The 26,672-nt window shown below is 45.8% G+C and overlaps 1 protein-coding gene across 3 annotated transcripts in view; it reads right to left on the bottom strand.

Annotated features, from left to right (window-relative positions):
• Nucleotides 1-26,672, bottom strand: part of CACNB3 (calcium voltage-gated channel auxiliary subunit beta 3) — a 544,884-nt gene that overhangs the window by 25,376 nt on the left and 492,836 nt on the right. For all 3 annotated transcript variants that reach the window (XM_069653855.1, XM_069653854.1, XM_069653853.1), the window contains exons 8-9: nucleotides 17,357-17,415; nucleotides 14,167-14,276 (exon numbers count right to left, since the gene is read on the bottom strand). In XM_069653855.1, coding sequence (XP_069509956.1) covers nucleotides 14,167-14,276; nucleotides 17,357-17,415 — 169 coding nt within the window. The remainder of the gene's footprint in view (nucleotides 1-14,166; nucleotides 14,277-17,356; nucleotides 17,416-26,672) is intronic.

Below are 26,672 nucleotides of genomic sequence, written 5' to 3' on the forward strand. Positions count from 1 at the left end.
CTGGCTTATTGTAGAGCCAATGGGTGTTTCAGTTGGTGTTGACAGGACAGCCGTGTGGTGTGGCTAGGTGACAGTCCTTGTAGACGCTGTTTGGGACCGGCATGTTCGGGCATATGTAACATCTGGCATGTACGAGCCTCGTTAAGGCCTAATGGAGGTGTGAGAGATGGGGTTTGGGAGAATGTGAGACATAGTTCTCAAATCTGGAGAAAAAACTGTCATTAGAAGGCGTATTTGGGGAGGTAGTTGTTATACAAGATACTGTTCCTAATTGTTCACAAGAAAACGTTGAGTTCATGTTCGGTATTCAGACCATTGCTTACACATCTGCATTTACAAATCAGTCTTGCTTCTCTCTGACACAATCTTAACTCTCTATCTCCTCCTCTTGCATCGCATTTAACTATTTCCAGACTGATGAATTGTTTGTTTCTTTTGTTGTCAAGTTGGTGCTTGTCTTGCCAGTGTTCAGCCAGTGGGTATCTTGCGTCCTGAGAGCCAGCATACTGAGGTGTTCACATATTCTAATCCTCAGTTCTCTGATGGTACTCCCAATGTACATAGACTTACAAACACAGATGATGGCATACACAATGTATTTGGACCTGCAATTAATTAATTGTTCCATCTTGTGGCATTGGTTGCCATTGAAAGTCACTTCCTTAGTGCTTAGGGCATACGAGCACATAGAACACCTGCCACATTTGTGGAAGCCCACCGTTTTATTCTTTGTAAGTCAGTTTTGTGGGGTATCAGAAATTGGTGTCAGGAAGGAAGGTCTTAGGATGTTTCTCATGGTTCATGAATGAGATTTGGGGTTTGTCTGATATCCATTTGTGGATGTCTTTGTCTATGGCGAGTAGGTGCTAGTGTTTCCTTATGATTTTCTGAAGTTTGTGGCTATCCTGGCTGCATTGGGTAACATATCTTATAGTGTTACCCCTTTTGTTTTGTGTTTATTCTTGGGATAAGGAATGATTCCCTGGTGATGCTTGTAGTTGTCCTTATTGCATTATTTATGTTTTTCTTAATTAACTCTGTTTGTAAATCTTGTTGTCAGCAAAGTACACTCCAATTGGTATGCGGGTTCTTTGCTACAGTTCCTGCTTGCTCGTATGAATTCCCCTTTTGTGATGTTGTGTATGACAGATTTCCTGTGATAGCTGGTAGCGAAGAGGACCGAGTTCACCTCTGTCGGTTTCCTGTATGTTCAGGTGTTTAGGTGTTCCTGGTCGGCCGCGATCTTGATGTCTAGTCAGTTAATAATATCATATCTATAGATCTCTGTTAGTTGAATCCTGAATGAGTTGTTGTTCAGATATTCATTGAAGTCAGTGAGCTAATTAATGGTGCAGACCAGATAATCTGTACATCATCAATATATCTGTACCATTTGTAGATATGGCACTTGAAGTCTTGGTTAGCAAAAGCAAAGTTGTTGGGTGCAAAGGATAATCCCTTATTCAGCATGGCTTCTTCCAATGGTGAGAGTTCGTATTTTGACAGGTTGAGTGCCGTTGGTCCCTCTGTTGTAGTTGCAAACTTGTTAATCTTAGAATTCCTCACAGATTCTGTGTTTGTGCTTAGTGAACTCTCCTCTCTTGCCTCTGGTCTTCCTCTGTGTGTCGAGATCCCCCCTTCTAGTGGGTCCAGGAAACATACTTTCTTCGCGTTGTTATTGTGATTTTCTTTTTTGGAACGTTTGATCTGGTCTACAAAATATGAGGTGGTTGTAGTACTGGAATTCAAGGTAGGGGCCTGTTATTCGGTCCGTCTGCTCAGTATGGAATTCGTCTGGGTTTCGCTAATGGGTTCAGGTTCACTGTCAACCTGACTGAGGTGGTGTTGGGTGTGCTTTTCCTTGATGAGCTTTTGTAATGATCGTCGAATTCGTGGTGTTGGAAGGTAAACACCCTATCAACTCATCTCTTGAGAATTTCATGGATTTCCTTAATGACTCTCTTATGTTCACGGTACGCGTGTTCAATCAGTAGCTCCAGCATTACTTTCAATCCAGCGATTAAGTGGTCCTACCATTTTCGTGCGAGGTCGGCATCCTACAGATAGTTAAAGTCAGGGAAGATGATTATCCTCAGTTCTCTATGTACTTTTTTGTTCAAGGTAAGTTTGAAGAGTAAATCTCTCCCAAAAAGTATTTATTTCCTTTGTGCATAGTCTTTCAAGTCTTACACATTTTTGTCTAAGGTTTTCTGGTATGTTCGTTCTAGGCTTGAATGCAGTTGATCCTCTTAGTGTGAATAATGATTTATTATCTTTGTTCCTTGATAGTAGATATTCCACCATTTTGTTTAAGAGAAAATAATCTTTAGCTGCAGTGATTGCACAGCACTAGAATGATCATTGAGCAGTATGGCTGACCTTGCTGCCGATGACTCGGTTTATGTGAGACGGTGCCCTTTCATCTCGAAAATTGGTTAGACTAGGGTGGTGTGAACCTGTGTCACACTGGCGCTAGGTCGGTTGCTAATTTATCCTCGGTAATCTTTACTATGTATGTCCAAATTGGCAGAAACCTCTTGTTTTATAGCATGGTGAATTTATTTGTACAGTTCAGCCAACACGTGTTTTCGACCCGACAGTGGCCTTTTTCAGGGCTGTAGTGGGTATACATATTATGCAGCATTGTGAATGTTGTGCTGATAACGTTGATAACAACACGTTTAGTGAGAAACAAAGCAAGTGATTTGTGAAGACACTAATGTTAAGAGTGTCAAGTTGGGTGGTTTGGTGACATGTGAGTAGTCGTATATCATTGTGGTACAGATGGCACAACAGGACCAGCCTGCACTTAGCTCTCATACAGCCAGCATAACTAGTCACTAGCTAACAGCACTCTGGGCACTACATCTCCTGACACATCCATCAGACCGGATAACTAGCATGCTCAGTTAGCCTTACAACTTCACCTACGCCAGCTGCCATTTTCAACACATTACTGAACACACAATCCACCCACCAGCCAGCCTTCATTATGAAACCTTCCACCACCCGCACCTCCACCCTGCCTGTATTCTGCCAAATGTCACACCCTTCTTACCGCCTTCTGAGCAGCACATACTTGCCCAACAGGAACTCCTGCACACATCCCCCTAAGCATCCAATCACCCACACCTTCCCACCCATGATCTGTACGCATCGACATCAGGCCTTCGAGCACACCCCCAATGCTCACTCTTAAAATATTCACTACCCAACACACTGTAAGCCTACGCTACCATGCCACCCCGTTGCCCTATGTAATGCGCACATGCAACAGCTCAGTACCGGATAGCGGAGTCTATCAAAAAGAGTCCTCCCCTCTTATTTTGTCAATCACAGTGCTACCAACCGTACGTAACCACATACATTATATGCTTACCCCACAGGTTGTAACTTAACAAGAGGCCCTACACAATAGCCCCACACCAACACTTACCACGCTGTCTCGCATTGACCACACAGTAAGGACATTAACACTGACATGACACAACTTCCATGACTTCACATGGACCGATTCACTTCTGAACAATTTCTAACCAAGCCCTCTCTTCCCTCGATGCCCTTTTTCCTCTCTCCCTGGTGCATTCGGTCATTGAATTCATTGATATGAATTAATTACGCGTTCACTAACGTTGTCACCAAAAAGCCAAACATGGATAACTGTCTTGAATGTTTGACATATACTTTCTGTACATCTGGTCACATGCAACGGTCATAAATGTATTTTGGTGACATACAATCACTATGCATGCCATGCTCCTAATGAAAATTGCTATCTGTTGTACCACAACGATATACGAATCCTAACATGTCACCAAACCACCCAACTTGACACTCTTAACATTGGTGCCTTCACACATCACTTGCTTTGGTTTGCACTAAACTGGTTGTTATCAACACATGATTCACAATGCTGCACAATATGTATACCCATGACAGACTTGAAAAAGGCCCCTTTCGAGCCGAAACACATGTTGGCTGAACTGTACAAATAGATTCACCATACTATAAAACAACAAGAAGCTTCTGCCAATTATTACATACATTGTAAAGAATACATTTGCAACCGACCTAGCACCAGTGTGACCCAGGATCACACCCCACCCTAATAAAAAAAAAAAAACACACACACACACACACACACACACACACACACACCCCCGCCGCCGCCGCCCCCCGTCTGGTTCTGCAGGCAGCATGGGGGAGGTGCACCAGGGGGCAGTCAGTTGGTGTGACTGATGCCCCTCCATCCCCCTGGCTCCACCCCTGGTTATGGTAATGAGATTCATACCGCACACTGCCGCCATTTTAAAAGTCTCCAGGTACTCTGGCAGATCTGAAAAGAAAGAGGAGCTGGGGAGGGTTTGTTAGTGGGAGGTGAGGGAGAGCGCAAGGGTGATTTTGCTGTTCTGATGTTGGTAGTTTCAGTTTGGAAAAAACAGTCACTTTATGTTGGATTGGCTTCTAAGTGGTATGGGTTCAGGGGTTGTTCTGGTGTTGTGAGCCTCTATAGGTTGTTTTGTGTGCCTGTGGCATAGTGTTGGAAATTGAGTGTACTGTGATGGAGCGGGTTCGTGATGTTAAAGTGGTAAAACACAAATGGTACTTTACAAAGTTCTCAATGTGTCCAGTGTTAGGGGTGAGATGATCTTTATTTAGTCCGGACTTTGTAGCTCAACTTCCTTTGTGTTCTGTTGGTTGATGTCATGCATTTATGATGGGAATTGAAACTAAGTAGTGCAAAAGAATGCAAAACGATACAATTTAAATTGGACTGGATTTGCAGAACCTCACTTACATTTATCAGTGTATTCTTTAAGTGTGAACTAACTAGGGGAGTTGAGAGAGAAAGGGGGGCATTCGTTTTTCAATATTAACAGATGTAATGCCCTGCGAAGTGTACTTGCTGTGCCATTTCTCTAAATGCAGATTACGACTATGTGAGACTGAAGGAACATTTCCTAATTCATTCCATACGCAGAAACGTAGGCAGTCTAGGGCCTGAGCGGGCCAGACCCACCCAAAATCTGTAAGGGCTGAGTGGGCATTTACAGATTTCACCCTGCAGACTGAGCAGCATGGGTCCCTCTCCAGCTCCTACACTCTGCGTATGTCAGGATCCTTGAGGATCTCCCTGCTTCCTGGTTCCTGTCTGCTTGGAGCACTTTAACCAGAGACATAAGGAGCAGCTAAGGAGGTGGCACCGAGTATGGAGGCAAACAGCAAAGCATTTTTGTATGTGTGTGCTTGTGTGTGAGGATTTTATGTATGTATGCGTTCATTGGTGTGTGGAAGTGCGTGTATCTATGTATGCCAGGGTGTCTCTGTAAGTACATGCATATGAATGAATGAAATGTGAATGGTGTAAATGGCTGTGAGCGAGCGTGTGAATGCAGTGTGAATGTTCTGGATGCTTGTGTGAACGACAGAGAAGCTGGATGGGTGCATGATGCATCTGTGTGTGTGTGTAGATCTGTGTTTGTGTGTGTGCATATCTGTATATCTGTGTGTGTCTGTGTGTGAACTTGTCGGTACATCCATATGTGTATACCTGTGTGTTGGTGTATCTCTGTGTGTATATTTCTGTGCATGTGTATATCTGTTTGTGTGCATCTGTGTGTGTATATCTCTGTGTGCATCTCTGTATATATCTGTGTATGTACATATCTATAAGTGTATTTCTGTGTATGTGTGTGTGTGTGTGGTGTGTGTGTGTGTGTGTAAGGCTTGGGTTTGGGGGATGGGCATTGGTGCATGAACATTTTGTTCACAGGGGCATGGCATATTTTACTGGTGTTTTTTTTAGCAAAGCAAAGCCAATTTAAGAGCTATTATGTGAAAGGGGGTTAGGAGTAGGGGCAGGGTACTACAATGGCATCAAATGTTGTACTCACATTAAAGGCATAGCCAACACTATTAGTGTTCTTAAATGGGAAAGGGGGTGGCATGTTCCCTTACTCTGACATGGCATTGTTTTACTGGTGGTAAGGCCAAAGGCAACATGATAAGTGTTCTTACATCGGGTGTGGGGTATGGGGTGTGGGGTGTGGGCGGGGTGGTGTTTGTGCAGCCTGCAAGGCAATGTTTTCTAACTGTGGCTGACATTTTTTACTGGTGTTAGGGGGCAAATACAACATGAGTGTTCTTATATGGGGGGATTTGTGTAGCCAGCAAGGGCAACTATTCTTACTTTGGCAAGGCTGTTTTTTTACTGGCAATAAGGCAAAACCAACAGGAGTATGCTATTATGTGGGAATACTGCCATATACAGGTGAACCAGAATCGCCATGTGTGGGCACAATCAGTATGAAAATAAATGGATGTTACCCTTGCAGAGTACTGGCATATAGTGGGAAAAGGCATTTTGAAAATCCAATAGAAAATTCTTCTGTGAATTATTAGTTACTTAGCATCTAATGAGCTTTTTTCATGTCTTTCCCTAAAAAGATTAGTGTAAATTGTGTAGCTTTTTACATACTTTATCACAGAAAGTGTACTGTAAAATGCACCATTTTAACCCATAATCTATATATATATATAAAATGCTTAGTTATCTTTCTGTCTGGTGCAGGAAGATTTGGTGCTGCCATTTCAGCACCTGCCGATTTGGCACGGCCGATTGGCTGCACAGCCCGTTTTGCTATGCCCAGTTCACCGCTGTGATGTTATGGTGCCAGTAAGTTTCAGCGTGAGGCAACTGTGCCAAAATGTAATGTAAATACTATGAATAAAATATAATTAAAGAATTGAGCGCCAGCCACGAACCCCTGCATGCAGGATTGTAAGACCTACGACTTAACCACAAGGCCAAACAGATGTTACTGTTCAATGTGTACAAGTTGCCTATAAGTTATCACAATTGGAAGAATAAAATGCCTATGTTTCTCTTCAAGGCTTTGCCATTCACGAATTAATGTACAGTGATTTGCTATACTATGTTTTTGTTAAAATGACACTACTTTAATAAAGGAAAAACACAGATGGAATGCACATGCATGACTCTACCAGTGGATGAATAAATCATACAGTCCCGATTTGTTAAAAAGGAAGCAGAAGGCTGGAACAGTGTGGCATGATTGTGGTCATGGCTTGCATGACTTCTTAACCCCACTCCATTGTGATACAATCCTTCCTCAACTCCACTCCATTGTGATACACCCCTTCCCCAATGCTGGCACTGGACTACATGTAAAGCGATGCAGTACACCCCCTTTCAGTACCAATGGACAGCTTGGGAGCTTTTCGCACACAGACTATGAATCCCAGAATACAGCTGGTTATTTGATTGGAAATGAGAACTGAAGCATTTGGTTCCAATTGACTTTATTTCTCTTGAAAATGAATGAAATGATTGAGTGCTCGTTTCCCCATGCCTAAGTGGCCTATCCAGTACTGTTGCTATTCTGCTAAGTGTCTTGATGCCAGCATGCCCCATTCTAATCCAAATGGTGGTCCACTCCAGTGTTTTTCTTTGCATTTCGCGGATTGTAGTCCGGGGTCCGTAAATAGAAGAGTAGAATCACACTATATACATTCCTCAGCCTAGAGGGGTGTCTGCTGTTCTACCACAGACTGCATAATCACACACACTCCACACCACAACCCCCACTCATCCAACACTGTGGCCTATCCCACCCCATACAATACACCAAGTCAAACTGTAGCGCACATTTACACGAACACAAAGAAATACGGTGACATTACACCACTGGATTTAGTACGTACCTAGTAATGCTATACTGTGCTAACATCACCCGCCTATAGTTATTTGTGGCACAAAGTTACAGCTTTCTGCATTGTACGATGTCAAATAAGTTCATGTTTGTTCCCACAGTAACCAAAAACCGAGGGAAGTGGACATAAACCAGATGAAAAGACAATACCAACACACAATACTGCATGGGTGCTATGTTTATTATGTCACATGTGCAAGTTAAAATTGCGGCAAATATTTTAAAATTGCGGCAAATAGATCTGTGCCTAATCCATAAAAAAAACTGTGGGCAAGACCGCAGAGGTACTACAAAACATCACGCTCACCATAGCTCACCACAATGTTCTGCACTCTCCTGTTCTGGTTCCTCTAGTACCTCTTCCGCTTTGCAGGCGGGCATTAGATGTATTTGCCATACAGCTGGTCTCTACCCTTTTGTATCAGACATGCCTGGTCCTGGCGAGTTCTTTCCTACACCAACCACATCTCTGGTGGGAACACAGCGTGGCGGCGGCTGCGGTCAGGGTTCTTGCGGCCCATGTAATTGTCCTCAAACCAGCACAAGACTGGCACCAAGTCTGCAGGCATTGCATTGTCCATTATGACCACCACTCTTTCTAGGTCATGAATTGGCACAAAGGCAAGGGCAATGATCATGCACGCTGCCAGTGCGAATTCGGGTTCAGTATTGTACATTGGGAGTAGACCTACTGCAGCAAGCTTCTAGTAGACATTCCGGGCTAGATGAAACAGGCAGCCATGTAATTGTGAGCTCGGAAATGTTGCTCTTGCCACCCCAATGGCAGCCTGTTCAAAATCCATTAAAATGGATGCCGGATTGAGATTAGGCCACATGTCCTTGACCGCCTCAAACATGCGCTGGTAAGTGCTCCTTTCCTTGTTGGGCAACAAAACAGAGGACTGGCAGCACAAATCCTCCCGCTCTGGAGTCAGGCTGAATGGTCCATATACGTACAGCTTCTCCATTTCGCCAGCCCATTCCCTGTGTGACTCATGGCCAAATATGAGAATGCGGTTCTCATCCTTCTCCAGTGAATCCCAAAAGAGAAAGCGTTCCGGCTGATTTGGTGTGGGATGGTAGATCCTGTAGGCTTCCGGTATCCTGATTTCCGCTCTGTGTTGTGGCTGGGGTGGTACTGCGTGGGCTGCATTGCGACATCTCTGGATCACCTTGCGAATTGTGTCCTTCCATGGCATCTTCCCCTGAACGGCTGCTCATGTTCCCTGCAGAGCTGCATTGATGATCGAAGCTGGCAGCTCCACTATCCCCTGCACCCGCTACTTGATCTCTGACAGGATGAGGCCCACTTCCCCTTTTACGGCATCACTCCCATGGCTATGTTCATGCATCCTGCTCAACACCTGGTCATCCACCGTGGTCGTGTGGAGGCGTGCTTTGCATTCACCATTTTCCTCACAGCGCCAGAATATCTTTGAGTGGTCGGCTCGGCGCTGTGCCTATCGAAGATATACTGCTAACCCTCATGGAATAACTTCCGCTTGCCATGCTTGGAAAGTAGGTCAGCCATTCTCCTGGACACAGAAGTTGAGGAAAGGTTTTTGCTCAGGCCTTCAGGCACTGTGTCACAGCTCTGTCAGTGGAGCACAATAAAGAACAACATGTCAGTGCACCAAGCCTCCCAAAATAGTGCCATGGCAGTGGTGGGGAAATGCCTCGTTAGTGCCTCATTAGCCCAGTATAGTCCAGCAAACCAACATCTCCCACCTCCTTAGACCTTTTGCCTCCACTTATCACCCCAAAAAGTGCATCAGTGTGGGCCCTTCACTGAGCACAACAGAGAGTTGGGCAAATCATTTTGACAATGTTCAACAGCGTTCAACTGGGTGAAGTTGAACGCTGAGAAGACAGAAGTTCTGGTTGTTGGTACCTCTTACCCTTTGTCCATTTGGACTTCTGATTTCTGGCTTGCTGTTCCTGGTCCCCTCCCTTCTCCTGTAACTGTTGTGAAGGATTAGGGGATTCAAATGTCTTCTGCCTTGTCGATGCACGACCAGGTCACCTCCACTTGCCAATTGGGCTATTTCAAGACAAAATCCTCTGCAAGGTTTTACCTATTATCCCCTTGAAATGTCACGCTCCTGTTGTAGCTGTCCTTGTGCTAAGCAGTTTGATTACTGCAACACATTTTATTACGTCTTTTGCAGCTTGCAGTTATTACAAAATGCAGTGGCTAGACCGGTATTACAACCTCCTTTTGGTGCACATATGTCACCCCTTCTTCGCCAGCTCCACTGGCTCCCTGTCGAGAAGCGAGTACTGTTTCAAGTCTGTGTGTATTGTCCATAAAGCTTTTTATAAACTTAGAGCTGAATATCTTCCAAATAAATTCTCCCTGTATGTTCCTCTTAGAGCTCTTCACTCCCAATCTGCTCTGATGATTTAAATACCTTGGGTAAGACTTTCTCATATGGGTGGTCGTGCCTTCTATGTAGCAGCAGCAAAGGCGTGGAATTCACTTCCTTTTCCCCTGCGGGCAACCACCAACCATTTATCCTTTTGTCTTGCTTTGAAGAAGTTTCTTTATTAGGAATACTCCCATTTGGTTCTTCTCTGGCTTCTATATGTGAGGTGAGCACCATGATGCCCCTGGGTGAACATGTGCTTTATAAATTCTATTAACATAACATTATTGCATATAACTGCATGAGGATTTATAGCAGGGCACACAGTCAGATTTTGAAGTATTAGCCGGGGTGTGTGTGTATACTCACTACAAGGGTGTGCACTGCTGTATCTCTGCTTGCATGCGCCTGCGCGTGTTTGTGTTCACATGCGCTCTTTTAACGTGGCCCTCTCGGAAAACACAGCAAATGGAAGGGGCACAAAACATTCCAATAGCTGCTATTATATATATATATATATATATATATATATATCAGGGTAAGTGTACAAGTTACACGTGTACCCCTGCAGGGGAAGCAGTACTTGTATACTTACACTGCACTGGTGTATATATTTGCACCGGTTGACAAATATATATATATACATTCATTCATATTATTTAGTGTTATAAAATATATATGCACATATACTATATTTACATGTACTTCTATTTATTTATATGCCCCCCTTTCTGCCTGCCTATGTCTCTGCCTGTTACTGATTCCATAACAGCGCCCTGGCGCCCTGATGCCCCAGGGCTTAGGTGCTTTGCAAACAAACAATAAAATAAAATAAATAAATATTTACTTGCCGGGTATTTTTTTTTTTTTAAATGATAATTAGGGTATGGGAACACTGGTCCGTGTTCATAGCCCAGCACATTACCACAAGGCCAACCAACATCTGTGGCTTATAAGTGAGCAAAACTCCTATTTATTTTTGTGAGCTCACGCATTGTTTTAAAGGATAAATATGAAACTTGTTCATATCAAACCATTAGGCCATCTTTTGCCTAGTGGTTTGGCGCTAAGCCTTGAGACTGCATTGTGCTGATTTCTGTTTTTAATGTCATTCTTGTGCTCATTTGGAGCTTGGCTTTTCTGGCCATCTGCTAAATGTCGGCATTTAGCAGTTGACCTTGCCGCTCTTGCCCTTGGGATAAGTGTATCGGGAGCAGCGGATCATTCCTTGCAAATGCAACGTGTTAACAGGCACAGTACCCGTCAACGTGCTGCATTTGAAAAGCATGATCCTTTTGTGTTTTTGGCCAGCTGCCCATTTGGATAACCGTCCCAGGAGCGGCGGATCATTCCTTGTAAATGCAACGTGTTAACAGGCACAGTACCCGTCACCGTGCCGCATTTGCAAAGCATGATGCTTTTGTATTTTTGGCCAGCTGCTAAATGCCAGCATTTAGCAGCTGACCTTGCCGCTCCCTGGCATAAGTGTCCCGGGAGCGGAGGATCGTTCCTTGCAAATGCAGCATGTTAACAGGCACAGTACCTGTCAATGTGCTGCATTTGCAAAGAATGATGCTTTTGAATTTGGTGTGAGGGAGTGTAGACGTGCCTGCAATGTCAGCTATGTCCAAATGTCCCTTGCGCCAAATCGACAGCACCAGAAAGGCTTCTGTGCCAAAATGCGTGCGCCAAAACAACCGCTGCAGCAAAGTAGCTGCGCCGGACCGGCCTGCGCCGAAACAACTGCGTCAAAAGAGGGTGTGCCGTTTTCCACACTCAGCTGGTGCAATTCATCAGTATTAGGTGGCCCTCTGCTGCCCAAATGGTAAAGTGCACCTCTGTGTGCCCTTCCACTTGAACAACAAATATAATTTTAACAAACAGAATGAGCACGGTTCTATGCGGTGACCTTCACCTTTCACTATCGCAAACATTCAGAATATTTTCAAGTTAATTCTTTCCACCCCCACTTCTCTTCACACAAGGCACCACGGTTCCATTGTCAATGAACAGTTTATTACTGGCTCAACATTGCAGTCTCTAAAGTACAAAATGCTGTAGGACGAATGCTTCTTCACAAGTGAAAACTGAAAGTAGGTGCTGTAATTCTGCTACTACACAATCTTATGCCATCACTGGGACTCTGCAATGGAAAAGCTTGACAATTGCACATCTAAAAAGACACATAATAGAGGCCTGTGTGATCGATGGAACTTAGATACTGTTCTTGTACCGCGCGTACCTCTCATTCCATCTGATACAAATATGCCTTTCAGAAGACAGTTCAGCCTTTTCAAACACCATTAATAAGTCACAGGGACCTATGCCCCCTTCCTGGATGCGATCAGTGGTAATTCTGATATTTACGAAGGGGGACAGAAGGGACCCTATAAAATACTGACCAATTTGACCTTTAAGATATGCTAGAACGGGATATGTCACGTCGGGAACAGCCAATTTATAAAGAATCTCATGGGTGGAAAACCCCCAAGGCCCCCTTCATTGGTGTGAACTCCCTCGCTATGCTCGGTCTCGGTTGCTATTGCACATTTGGCCTGGGGCAGAACAAGCCCCCTTCCCTCTGCGGGCTCCCCTTAGCATGGGCCCTTCTACATTAGCTTTAGGCCCCACTTGTTGCACAATCCTGGCTACGCCTCGGCCCATGCCACCAGATGCTTTATTTCGATCTCCGCAACTATGGTGTTCTGCACAGATCTAGGTGCAACCCACACATACGTGTTCGAAGTTCAATAGTGTTGACTCAACTTGTTATCGACTATAAAATAAGTGGTAATGGGTTTAAAAATAAATCCTAACTGTTATGTATAGGGCCTAGGTCGGCGCTCCTTGCAGAACTTTGGGGGCAATGGTCATTTCATGGACTCGGCCGATGCTATATTCCCTCTCTAATCGACTTCACCTTTCCCAGCTCCAGGCACCCTCTCCCGAACCCCAGGCTCTCCACAATGCGCTATCCTCGGGGTGGGAAGATGGCTGGAGGTTAGGGTGTCAGTTTCAATCATATCGTATTCTTTTTGTTCATGGGCAGGGTGAGCGGTTCATTCCACTTTCTTTCCAGGCTTGTCTTATTTTTTACTGAAACGTGAACGCTTGGAGTGGTATCGTTGTGTTTCGTTTGGTTCTGGATGTATTTCAATGGAATGACCGGGACTAACACACCTGATAACAGTGATGTGCAACAGAAAAACGCAAATAACAAGGGGGGTCCTGGGAGACTCTCTGCCAGACATGAGTCCTGGTTACAAGAGCCTTACCCAGTCTTTAGCTCACTATCTTTCACAGAGAAGAAATATCCCAAACATATCAGTCTTTGTCCTGCCCTGGGGCAGTCCAGCACCGAAATGCTAGGCAATTCTCCTCTGAACAAGAGTACCAACAGAGGGATGCTTGTGGTCTTGTGCAGAAGGGATGTGGCCTAGCAGTTCGGGCTGGACTGCCCCTTTTGGGGTGGGGCCATGCCTGATTTGCATATGGTCTTTCCCCTTCTGTAATGGCTTGGCAAGCAAAGAACGGTGGTCTGGAGGGTTGCCCAGAGCAATGCCAGTGGTTAAGATTTATTCTAAACCTTCCAGCCATCACCTCTTTGTTTTTACAGAAAAACGCAAGACTGGAAATATGGTGTTTCGGTGCTACTGCGCCACCTGATGACCTACATCTTGCAGCGCCCACCCTGACTCCATCTCTTTCACCCTCAATAATTCATCATCTACCTTTCTTCTGCTTTCCTCCTTCTCTCAATGTCCATACTGCTCTGCCTGGCCCTCCTTCACTGTCCCCAGTAACATTTCGGCAGTTCAGTAACACTGGCTAAGCACCACTGGAGCTCAGAAAACAAACACTGAAACCAAGAAAGCCTCATTTTAAATTTCATCCCAAACTCCACGTTCTTTTTTAATTTCCCTTTGGTGTACAAAATCCTACTCCAGCCTAAATCCACTTATGACTTATGTTCCTTGTTTGGAAGGAGGAGTGGCAGAGGCGCGTGCCCCACCAAGGCTAGCTTACTCATGCTAGCCTGGAAGAGTCAGGCGCCATGGACTACTCACCGATGCTGGAGCGTGTCGTGGACCGTTCGATGATGGCGCGTCGGCCAGGGTTGTTGAGGACGGAGCGCTTGGCAAGGGAGAGGTCTGCTGTTACTCGGGTGATGGAAATCCTACAAAAGAGAAAACACCTGAATGAGGACTGCGCTCCAGTGGGAACGACCCGCTGAGGCTTGGAGTCACAGGCTTGGTACAGTCACCAATTCGGAAATGCCTTTGAGAGTCCATCCAATTCGAGTCCACCATTAAGAAAAACAATGTTGGCAAAGGGAGTATATTTTTAGTTCTCAAAAAATGAACCACTAAATGAAGAGCTAAAATAGTCCTTTTTTAATAAAGGGAGATTGGAATTTGTGACATTGGAATGCGGGTTAACGCTTTAATGGTATGAAGGACCTATTACAGGCTAGCTTAAGAAGGATGCGCCAAATGGGAGGGGTGTTGTGCTGAGCGTGCCACTGCGGGGAACTCGAAGAGTCAGCCCCCACCCGGTCCTCCCCCCGAGGGGAAGATCATGAGCCCGGCCTGGGGGAGGGAGCTCTAGGAAGACCATACCCTGGGTGGAAGAGTGCAGTATGCTTCAGGGAGACTGCAGTGGGGTGCTGTATCCTTGGAGCTGTGTGTGTGCAGTGTGGGGGTGTGCCCTAGATGAGGTAGGAGAGGGGAGGCGTTCCGTTAGTAGCTACACATATGTACCTTGGTGCCCTGTAAGAGGGCATTGCTGAGGGCAGGGGGATGTAACTGGCGGTAGGCTGGAGATGTATAACCCATGGCAGAGCCAGGGGGTATGCCCGCCGTGGAGCAGATAAGGTTAAGTGCTATACCACTCTGGCGGTGAACGTGACGTGTCACAGAACAGACCGTATCAAGAGCGTGACTGTGCAGCCTGCTTAGTTTGTACTCATCCTCAAGCTTGCAATGGGTGCCTTCTTCCAGTGAGGCTCTATTGAGCCTTTGACACAGCGCCGCTGCACCCCGGGCGAGGGAGGAGTGCTCTGTTGCTATTGCCCTGTGGGAGAGGAGGTAGCCCTGCGGTTGGTCCCAGAGAGAATGGGCACTGCCCCTTTTGCTCTGCTCGGGTACCTCTGCCGTGTAGAGCCAGGGATTTGGTCTGGCAGAGCAGCTGCTCCTAGTTGCCTGATCGTTTCAGCATTTCAGAGCTCTGTGTTTCTCTCCATCTGCTCGGCTTCTGTCTGCGTTCCACCAGCTCCGGTTTTCCATCTCCCGAAGCCCCACGGCCAGTTTGGTGTTTGCAAACCTTTTAATGCAGCTTCCCATGGTCTTCAAGAAAGGGGAGGTGGATTCGGGAGAGGTGGATCCCAGGACTGCCTCCAATAACAGTCCTGCACCCGAGTGCAGAGTCAGAAAGGCGGTATTACCCAAATTGACCTTTTACAATTGACCTTTTGCACAATTGACCTAATTATAGTGGTCCTAATTGACCTTCTGCACAATTGATCTTTATATTATTTTAGTTATTTTATATATGTATTGGGTTGGTTTTGGATTATAAATAATAAAAGGTGTTTGGGTGGGGGGCTGCAGGGGGTTTTGGATTGGGTGGGAGGGTTGCGGGGGGTTTCCCCCTGCATATATATCCTAATTGACCTTCTAAATTAGGTCGATTCTCCCGAGGTCAATTCTCCCGAGGTTAATTGTGAAAAGGTCAATTAGTCAATTAGTATACAACCAGAAAAGCAGCATAGACTGTGCTTTTGCTGGCCTAGGGTTTGAAGGTGAGTAATGTGTGCTCATGCCCCAGGCCATGCTTTGGTGGGGAGTCCGGAGCCTCTTGGCTGCCCGTACCCCGCCACCATATGCACAGAGAGAAGAAGCCCTCAGTACTTGGAACTGGAATCAAGCCCAACCCAGTGGACCCTCCTTCCTCAAGGAGTCTCTCCTCAACACCTAGGCCATCACGTCACCACCTGACTCACTAGATGCTGTCTGCCCCTCTCCTCCCCGCAATTCAGTACCTGATCTGCTTTTCACTGTCTGTCCAGTGAGGAGGGCTAGAAGGGGGCTAAGGACTTGCAGTCTGTGGTTGTTTCCCCCCCGAAACCATGCAGAATGGGGAGTAGTTAGCGCAGTGTCACTCTGCAACTGTCTACTTCTGGTCAGTAGGTTCTGAGAAGGGCCGGTGCAGTCCTGGTGTCCTCTCTGTCATGATGTATGATGGAGATGTGTTGGCAAACATGCCACCAGAGACAACTAAAAGACTGTACTAAGGAATACACAGAATCCCAGCTATTATTGGGTCAACAGCAAGTTTTTATGGCTTTTGTAGAAAAAGGTGAAAGCCCCTTGGCTGAGAACGTCAAGAAGGCAACATAACATGCTATCTTTGCTATATGATATGTTGCCCACCCAGAAAGGTCTACAGTCATGTTTGAGCTCTCTGTGTCCTATCACAAGAGAACAATTCATATACATATCCGTCTGTCCCTCCTCCCCCAGAGGACAGCCCATCACTCCAATGGCGGTCTGGATCCCTTCCGCTCCAGTCACTGTATTCTTTGCAGTCATTGCTTCTCGTTGTAGAAAGTGCCCCGAGGTGATTAGTTGAGCTTATTATTGGTACTTTGGAACAGATGCCATTGCTATATGTGATTCAGTGGGGAAGGAGGCAGGCCTCAGCCGTCAACTGGAGGGCTCACTTGTGGGGCTATTTAACAATGTTTACAAATCTTCAAGGTGCCACTGGTAGTTACTTAAATGTGTTAAAATACAATTTTTCATGACAGTTCTTCTTTAAAAAGAACAGATGAGAAGGGGAGAACCCTGGAGGACACCAGACCATTGAGGGGTGGTTAAGAGGAGTAAAAAGGATTGAGAGGGTTTAGATGGGAAAGGCGAAAACATCTTATATTTTGTTGTATTTCTTTTTTTTGTTTTCTTTTATGACTTTGTGAAAGGCTTGCGCCATTCTTGTGAATGTGACTAGGCCAAAATACAATTAAAAAAAAAGAAAGGCGAGAGCCAGGTAAGGGCATTTCTGCCAGTTGCCTAGAATTGGATCCTTGGGAAAAACTTGGGGCCCAATTCTGAAAACATTTTATGGGGCAAGTGGGTGAGCTACAACCAGCATGTCCCATTCACATGCTTCCCAAAAAAGTTGTGCCCAATTCACAAAGGGCTTCTGAGAAATATTCAGAGCACGCCAGTACCAAGGCAAAGTAAAATATTGCCTTACCTGCCATCAAATTTGTGCTTCATGAAGTCAAATAGTGCTTTCTGCATCATATCAGTCACCTGCAAGGGAAGAAGAGAACAATAAGGATTGTTTAGCTTCAGCAATCAAGACAGACTGGCATGCAAAGGAAGGGCTGTAAGAACTGAGACCAGATTCCCATTGGCAGAGGAGCAAGGCATGGCGTGAGGGCGCTCTGGGGGACCCACGGCCGGAGAGCGGGCCAGTGGATTCCACTGGCCAGAGTAACATTGTATGGACGGACGGACTGTGCAGTGTCAGCCCATTTTCAGGAGAAGCTGGGAAACGTCCATAATAAGAAGTCTCTTCCTTGTAGGTCAGAAGATGCCATGCATCATCAGGGGGACTAGGGCAAACTCCTATGGGATTTGATGCCGCAGGGTGTAAGGGTATATAACTGGCAATAATATTTTCTTTGAGTTACTAATCACATTTTCCTTGTAGTTTGGACTTGCCACAATTTGCAACCCATCCTTGGTTGTAGCACATTTCGTGTCCTCGCAGGCCTTTTCTGGATAGAGTCTGGGAGGGCTCACTTTTGTACTTTTTTCTGGCGCTACTCGGAGACTGGTCACATGATTATGGAACTACCGGTACAGAATACTTAAATGGACATGCCCTTTATCTTCACAGCAGGCATGGGTCAGGCGCACCAAAGACCAGCCCATCGGCCTCCATTCACACATGGGGGCCGCCATTTACCGCCAGTCCATGACAAACCAGCATACCTACTATACTGCAGATATCCTGAGCGTCGCGAGGAAACCGGGTGATTTTATTCCAGCCAAGGTACATGGTATGTTAGTATATTTGTAAGGCCCATACATTCACCTCAAAGTGTTATCTTTGCACTATGAGGCACACAACTAATTTCAAAGGATGGTCTCAAAACAATACTTAGTCTAAACTAGTTATTTAGGGAACATATAGATTTTCAATTTATGTTTGAATGAGGGCGGATCTGTAGGACCGCGGTGGATAGAGTTGTAGATAAGTGCGGATTTCAGAGAGAAGGCCATTGCTCACCAACGGGCAAATCTGACTTACGGAATAACCAATAATGCTTAACAGGGAGAACAGAAAGATCTAGAAGGGACATACTGTGAAAAACTATTCCAAAGAAAGAACAAGGGCCTGCCTGATCGATTTCATGACAGAATGCCTTCACAATCATCCACTGCAATGAGCGCAGGCCTGGAGATGTGCACTTTCTAGAGCCAAGCTGCAACAAGGTACAGGGGGCCACATTCCTTGCAGTTTTATTTATTGCCGCAATGGGACGCCCCAACTAAACTGCATTGCACTAGTCCAAGTGGTTTGATATACATGTGTTGACTATTGAATTTTGTGTGAAAAAAGTAAGCTAGTTGAATAGACGACAACGACTCTGCAAACTACTACAGGCTAGTGCTCGGAGATCTCAAAGAAAGATCATAGTCCATTAGGAGCCCAAAAATATGTACCTTGCTGAACAACAGGCACCGGGCAATCTCCCAACGCCTCCACACACAATCCCAAGATGGAAGGTTTATGCTCAGCAGTTGATTGGATTGTTTAGGCAACAAACCATTACCAGCTATAGTTCCAAGGCCCCAGATCATCATTTGTTTTAGAAGGGTTACATTCCTCCAGTTTCTCCCATCTTCCATGCATCGATAGTAAACCTCTGTCATCACAACTAAGCTTATCACCCAAATTGGGAACCACCTGGCTGATGGCAGCGTGCATGTGTAGAAGCACATTCAGTGATCCTGGACAAGTTCAACTAAGTTTCATGCAAAGGTTGAGCCAGATTGAGCTCAATGCCGAGCTCAACGGGAGCCCACACAAGGATTATGGGGAGGGGGGGCTCAGACTCAAAGGGAGGCAAGGCAACAGGCTGAGTTTGTCCAATCTGGAATGAAATAATCCAGTCCAAAGCGTAATCTTTGAGGACTATGTGAACTAGCTGAAACTGCAAAATGGGGTCAATCTCGTTACCAAACTCAGCTGCAAGATCCATTAATATAATATCAGTGCACAGAAACTGTCAACATCCACCATCCTCCTGTGGTAATCCATCATTTCCACTATTACCAATTCTGTCCCTCGTTCACGTCTAAAATCAACTTGGAAGTCATCCAAGATGCCTGATGTCTCCACAAAGGATGCAGCAGTGTAGTCACAATCAACTTATAGTAACTGCCAATTCAGGTGACATTTTCCTGGTTCTGCTGGGCCAAGGGTAATTTTGAAACGAAAAAAAGGCTTAACCAGAGGTTTCTTTAATTGAGTCGATATAATACCCAATTCAAACAAGGCAGTGAGGAGTCTTAAAATACCTGGGCAAATTAATGATTTCTGTGGTTTTAGATCTCGGAACAGAAAAGGAGCATGTGCTCATCCCGAGGGATGGGGATGGACAATCACTTTCAGAAGTAAATCTTCTGAAACAGGATAATCAAGTCAGAATCTGCTGATTTCTTCCAGATTAGGAGCGGTAGAAGAGGGCAATGCAGTCAAAGTTCCAATTGGGGCCATAGAGCAAACTCTAGCTAATTTATCACATATAGACTGAGATGCCACTATTTCCAACACCCTATTCTTGGTGAAGCTCATCGACCACACTGCATACTCCCAGCTCAACTGTTTCGTAGAAACCAACAGCCTCCTAGACCCCGCACAAAGGGACAATGATGCGATGTCGCTCACAACTCAAACCACAAACTACACCTGGAATACTCAGCCATACGCTGTAAATGAATACCCGGGACTCAGAACCCTGGACCAAGTAGCACATATGCTCTAAAATTATGACTCGGATGGCTTTTGTTTTCTGGCAATGTACTGCGCTCTTTGATCAGGTGAGGACTCTGGCGAGGTGAGCCCTAGTGAGTGACAACAATGAGCTGTCACTTACAACTCAAACTGTGCACTACACCTGGAATACTCAGCCATTCACTGAACCTAAAAATGTAAGAAGGGCATCACAACTAATAGCACAGCCTGGATTTTTGATTATCCAACCACCTATTTAGGAAGCACTCTTAATTCTCACAGAACTGGATGTAACTGCTTATCGAGAAGGTGTTAACCAATGAGCAATTGCCTGCTCAGGTAGGCACAGGGATGGTTAACAGTAGATCTGCAATCGCTTGGTCCAGTAATGCAACAGGACAGTTACCACTAGAATTGCCATTACCTTCTGCAGCACCAGCCATGCATTGACCTAAACACTCAACATTTCAAAGCATAGGGAAGCTAACAGCCTGGTACCGCAAGTGGGAAACATCCAAACTCAACATTGATTCTATTGTTAAGCCAGAGAGAGAGGTACGGCCATGCTTTGCGAAAGAGAATTGAGAGCTTCCTGGTGAACTAAAGCACCAAACCTCTGTAATAGGGAGCAAAGTTAATTAGGCGGCACAGGAAGATAATCAGGAACCTTGGGCCTGTTCCACTGCACGGACACTCGCACATACCTACAAATATGCTGATCACCATGTCATCCCGTCCCCCCCTTTGGCTCTCCACCTCGACATGCTCTACCTGTGGGGCTCTGAAGTATGCATGCAAGCAGCACGATACAGAAGTCCAAACACCTAAATCAATCAGATGAATCCAGCTTCACCAGTCCTCTTTGTCGCATGTCAGCCAGATCAATCTCCTCAATCGGATCCTCCATTTAACCCTTTAACGATGCAGTGCCCACAGTGTCTAGAGCTGGACTCGCCAGACGGGGCTTGGGCCAGCTCGGGTCAAGGCACTCTGTTTAGCCCAACCCTCGTTTCGGACCAGTGCCTGCCCAAACCATGGGCCTGACCATGAGCTCCGTCTGCTGCCCCCCCCCACACACCTGATCCCTGCAACAGTTTCATCATGCAGAGATTGCAAAGGGTTCAAAGGAATCTCTGTCTTTGTCACTGGAGTAGGAAACAGACTGTGGGCAGCTCCGATCGGCGTCACTGATGCAGGAGCGCCACTGCAGGGTCACAACACTCAGCAGCTGCACCAGCACCCGTAAAAGGGGCATTGAGGCGCCACTGCAGGGTCACAGCACTCAGCAGCTGCACCAGCACCGTATAGGGGCATTAGAGGGGCAGCGACATCTTGGGCTGCCCCTCTGGCCCCTTTGACCCTTTCCGCCTCCACTCCTCACGAACGGAGGCCGGAAACGGAAGGGGCCGCCCACAAGGCCGACTGATAACAGCTTCTGGCCTGGGTGGTCTTTAAAATGCCCAGCTGTGCCAGAGAAGGCCTCTTCTTTTGGGCTCAGCACGTTGATGTGTTGGTCGCACAGAGTAAAAAGGACATGAGGTGAAGGGCACTGATGTTAGGCGATGTCTCCTTTAATACTGGGGGGTTGTTGATCAGGGTTAGAATGTCCAACAGTGATCTGAAGGGAAGGGGTTGGAGTATAACATTAAATGGGTCAACAGACACAAGTAGTTGCCCCACCACGCTGCTTTTGCACTACCTAGCGGGAAAACCTATTAAGGGGGCATACCTGCTAGTACAAAGGGACGGTTGCTGGTAACTCTTTTCCAGTTCAGGAAGGTGTTGGCAATGATGCTACAAAAGGCCGTTTTTCAAGGGACGGGTTGGTCTTCACATTCCGTTAGGATTGGTGCATCCACAACAGCCTTTCAACAAGGGATGTCCGGACAGGAAATACAAATGATGGGGCAGATGGGTATATGCCCAGTGAACATGACGGGGGTGCCGGATGTTCATAGTCCTACGTAAAGGTGAGCACGTTGCAGATGGGGACATCCATAGAAGGTTGCTTGACAGCCAGGCTGTCGATAAATGCTTGGACATTTATTGTTTATGGTTCTTATGTGTGCAAACCAAAAATAGAAATAACTTGTGCAATGTTGATGGATGAGTGCTTTCATTTTTTTCTGGTTACCTCCAGCAGATGCAAAGGTGTGGGTCATAGGGCATTCGTTTGTGGCACGAGCGGAAATGGAGCCTGACATTGGCTACGGAGTGATAGCAACTGTTAAAAGGCAACTCAGAAGAGCCGCAGCACCTAACGTTTTGGTGATCCACCTGGGTGGTAATGCTGCTGCTGGGCCAAATGCAAGAGGTCATAAGGACCTTGGCACAAATGTTTGGGGACACTGAAATTGTTTGGTCAGAAATAATTCCCAGGCAGGAATGGCGAGGAGCACTGTCAGGTAATGCAGTGGAAAGATCTAGGCAGAGGATAAATAGGACAATGGAAAGATTCATTCCGGTGGAAGGGCGAGGGTTTATCAGACAACGGATGATCCGTGACAAGGATCCGAAAAATTTCTCATCACATGAGGTGCGTTTATCGGACGGAGGACACACTGTTTCTCTGCTAGATATCTTTGATGCGCTCCTGAAAGCTGGATACAAGTAGGCTGAAAGGGGGAGAATGAGAGTTACGGGGCGATCCTAGCTTAGGAGGAATCACGCTGTGGATGCTAATCGCGAGCATTACCCGCTGGCTGCAGGAGCCAGGCTGGGTGCGACGGGTACTTTCACCCTTAAGGAGAGTTGGACTCCTTAACCACTGCACAGTGGCCTGGCTTCACTCCATACAGGGGTACAGGAGTTAAGAGACTGGTCCTAGTATGAAAGGATGCCAGAAGCAGGCTCTGACCCAGAAGGACTTAAACGTGATGTTCACCCAGAAGGAACGTTAAATCGAAGTGATGGGTTCACCAGTTTTGAAGCCCGGGAATGGCATAAGGCCATCCGAGGAATGTGCTTAGGACCACATTGCTAAGATCCCCCTTAAGTTGACTCTTTAATAAATTGATCTGTTTTTCTTCCAAAATGATCGAAAGGTCTGTGTGCAAGGTATTTATGTAAGCTGTCTTGAATGACTGAGGGCCATAGCAGGGGCTAGACCCACTATGCTGTGGGCACACCATGCAATGCTGTGCTTGATCGCCAGCATGGAATGACAAAAGAGACAAGCGGTTAGAGCAGTTCATATCAAGAGAGACAAGCGGGTACGCCGTCAGAGTGCTTTTCAGCAAGAGCGCTCATCTTTCATATGCTATTAGTTTGATCAAGCAGAACTATTGGTTTCTGAGCAACGAAGGTACACGTAGCGGCGGAAAGTGTACCCTGCTTGCCTTTACTGGAAAGTGAATCTTTGCGACTGCAGCACTCTTTTATTCTTTTCTCAGCAGTGACTTTCAGTGTGTTCCTCCAGTTAAATGTTTTGTTTTTAAATTTAAAATCATTTGTGTTTTCTGAATCACCCGTCACATAGTAAAAGAGTAATTTGATGTTTACAGGCCATAGTAAAATGTCTATGAATAAATTCCTTAGTCAAAACCAAATACCTTTTCTTTTTGCTGTTATGCTGTTGACGCTGTTGCTTGTTAATCATCTAAAAACAGCTACAGGTTGTGGCAATGAGTGATCATATTTTTTGCAGTCCCAGGGATTGCCTAGGGAATGAGCTAATACAATCCTGTGATGGCACACATGCCAACGTTATTTATTCCATTCGGTAAGCAATAGTCCAGGCCTGGTTTCAGTTGACCTTTCTGCCACTGGGAGTCCTGGATTACAAATCCCACAATGCAAAGTTAAAACCAGGTCTCTGAATCTAATCGATTATTTGGGCAGGTATGTGAAGGGGCGGAATTAGAATGTGTCGGGTGAGGGGATGAAGGGGCTGAGAGGGTACAAATGCCAGAGGGTGAAACTTTGCAATGGCCGAGATCCAGCAGATGGCATTAACGCTCGGCTCTACCCTTGAACTCCCGGGCTCTAGTAGCTCTAAGCCAGTGTCCTGCTATACTTGGATTAGTGTCTACTCTGGTACAGGTGCTGGTGGGCAATCAGAGGAGAAAGCGGACAAAGAATCAAAGTCCACGCTACCTGGGTGGGGTGGTAAAGATCCCTCTTATTCTGCTAAGAAGCAAGTCCTGAACACTGTGCTTCGCATCAGTTTCCTCAAAATGTCTGAATCGCTAACTAGGAGCAGGTCCACAGTTATGCATTTTGCAAATACTGTGTGCCTATTCCTGTACAGAATCGACCATGAACCTTCAGACAAAGGTTAGTGCATGTCTTTACATCTGCCGGCACGTGCCAACTTTGGCAGAGGAAATTGTTTGGCCTCTTCTTCCCCCACCCCTATTTTCAGATTGCTGTATTCCCCACTTTGGGACTGTGTGCGTTGTTGTCTTCGGGCTAGCCCAGCAAATGGATTGATCAATATGGCGCCCGGTTTCCACACACTAGGAGGCCTATTTAATAAAAGGTGAGCGATGGCGCAGAGCGCTGATGCGCCGTTTGTGTGCCGGCCCTCACCTTGCAGGCATTTTGAAAACCAAGTCAAATGACAGTGCGTGGCTTTAGCGCCCGCTGCGCAGAGTGCGAAAGGCACGCTCTACTTGGGCACCGGTATGACGTTTCCCTAATTACCATGAAGTCATTTCTGCGGTAATTATTGAAGCCCACGACAAAGAGCTTTGCGGCTAATTTAAAAGAAATAGCGACGTATGCTTACACCACAGCTTAGGCGGCGCAAAAAATAAAGACACACTGTAAAACACACCAAGCACATCTACAATTTTTAAAAAACAGTTCCCTGTGTTCCAAAGCAAAAACCAAAAGTCAAAGATGATGTTGCTGTCTTCACGGGGAAAAAACTATAAGATGTACTAACGAAGTGACCATTTAAAAAAAAAACGATATTCAAACATACCTCTGTGCAGGTCTGTTCAGTACACTTTTGATTTGATAATATTTTGCAGGGCACAACAAACATTTCAACACATGCGTAATCCCTGCCAACATAGACTAGTATTCAGTGTAGTTTCATATGGTTTCCTCTTTGGTCCCCGCGTGTTGTTCCATTCTGCCCCCCCCCTTCCTGCACCCAGGAGTCTGTCCTGATACATTCTGATTTCACCATCACCGTCTTGTGGCCAATGCTGGATTTGACTTTTATGGACTTCATTCATTCACGGTGCGTCACTCTTTCTCAACTCACATGCTGGACTTCCTTTGCATCTTGTACTCATGGTGGCCCTGAATCATGCTGTTCCCATCTTCACCTTGTATCCTGGCTTGCAACATTATGTGTTACTACTGACTTCTGCAATTGTAGTCGCTCTCCCCTCTTGCTTCTCCACTCTTTTTGACTGCTTACTCTCTGTTCTCTCTTCCCCTTACTTTCTTCTATGCACTTACTCTATCAGAATTGTCTCCGGATCTAGTATGATAGCAACCTCGTCTGTCGCTCCCCCATCACCTTACTGTCCCCCCTCCCTCCAGGATCATCTGAAACTTTGTCAGGCCTAGTACGATAGTCGCTTGTTTTGTTCCTCCCCTCCCTTTCTGCACCCCTCTCCCTCACCTTTTGTTTTTCTCCGGCTCTACCAGAAATGTCGTCAGGCCTAGTACGGTAGTCGCCTGTCTGTTTCCATTTCCTTCCCACTCTCCCCCTCCCTTCCTTATCTATGTCTTAGCTCTTGCACTATCTGAAATGTCGTCAGGCCGAGCACGATAGTTAATTTCACATCCTTACTCTTCATGGCCTGTAAGAATGTTGTTGTATTTTCCCTTGTTCCCTCCCTTGCCTTGAAGCGCTTTGAAACACATTGTGTATAGGTGCTATATAAATAAACTATCATATCATATGGTCTGTGAGAAAGTTGGACGGCAGGTATACATTGGATGCTGCGCTTAGATGGTGAAATGCATACAATGCATGTCTGAGCCGGCAATATGTCCCAGCGAGTTATAAAACAGATCTCTGTTGCATTTTGCTTAGCCGAGGTTTTGGATTCCTGATTTTAAACACTGTCAATCTCTTGTCAACTATTACTCTCTGTTTGGGTTTTGTAAGTTGGATTTGAAGTTAGGAACTGGTAGTTGCCCCTTCGTAGGTCTTATTCAGGTCTGGTTGGGGACTGGTTTGCACTAGGTTTAGGGGAGAAAAGGAAAGCGACAGAGGTTGTGAGGAAGAGGGTAATGGATGTTTGAAGGACCAGAGCTTTGAAGAGTGTCCTGTGAGTAGTTTGTAACTATAGCTCCGCTATAGCCGGTCCATCTAGGTCTATGGTGTAAACGAAGTCCTTGGCTGAACTCGCAGTATGTTTTGAGAGTATGTATATTTATTCTAAATATCACATCTTTGTTAGTTTTAGTTGTGGTTAGGTTGGCCCAAGTGGGAACCACAAGCATCTAGAGGGTCGAGTCTCGGTATCTTCCATCAATGTCTTATCGTACATCTATTTCATCATTGGGGGTTGGACAGGGAGGGAATAGCCAGATCCTCGACCATTGTATCCACCCACGGATTGTTTTAGGGGAG

The sequence above is a fragment of the Ambystoma mexicanum genome, chromosome 3q, assembly GCF_040938575.1.
Source record: "Ambystoma mexicanum isolate Mex_15411 chromosome 3q, UKY_AmexF1_1, whole genome shotgun sequence".
In the NCBI taxonomy this organism is placed as follows: domain Eukaryota; kingdom Metazoa; phylum Chordata; class Amphibia; order Caudata; family Ambystomatidae; genus Ambystoma; species Ambystoma mexicanum.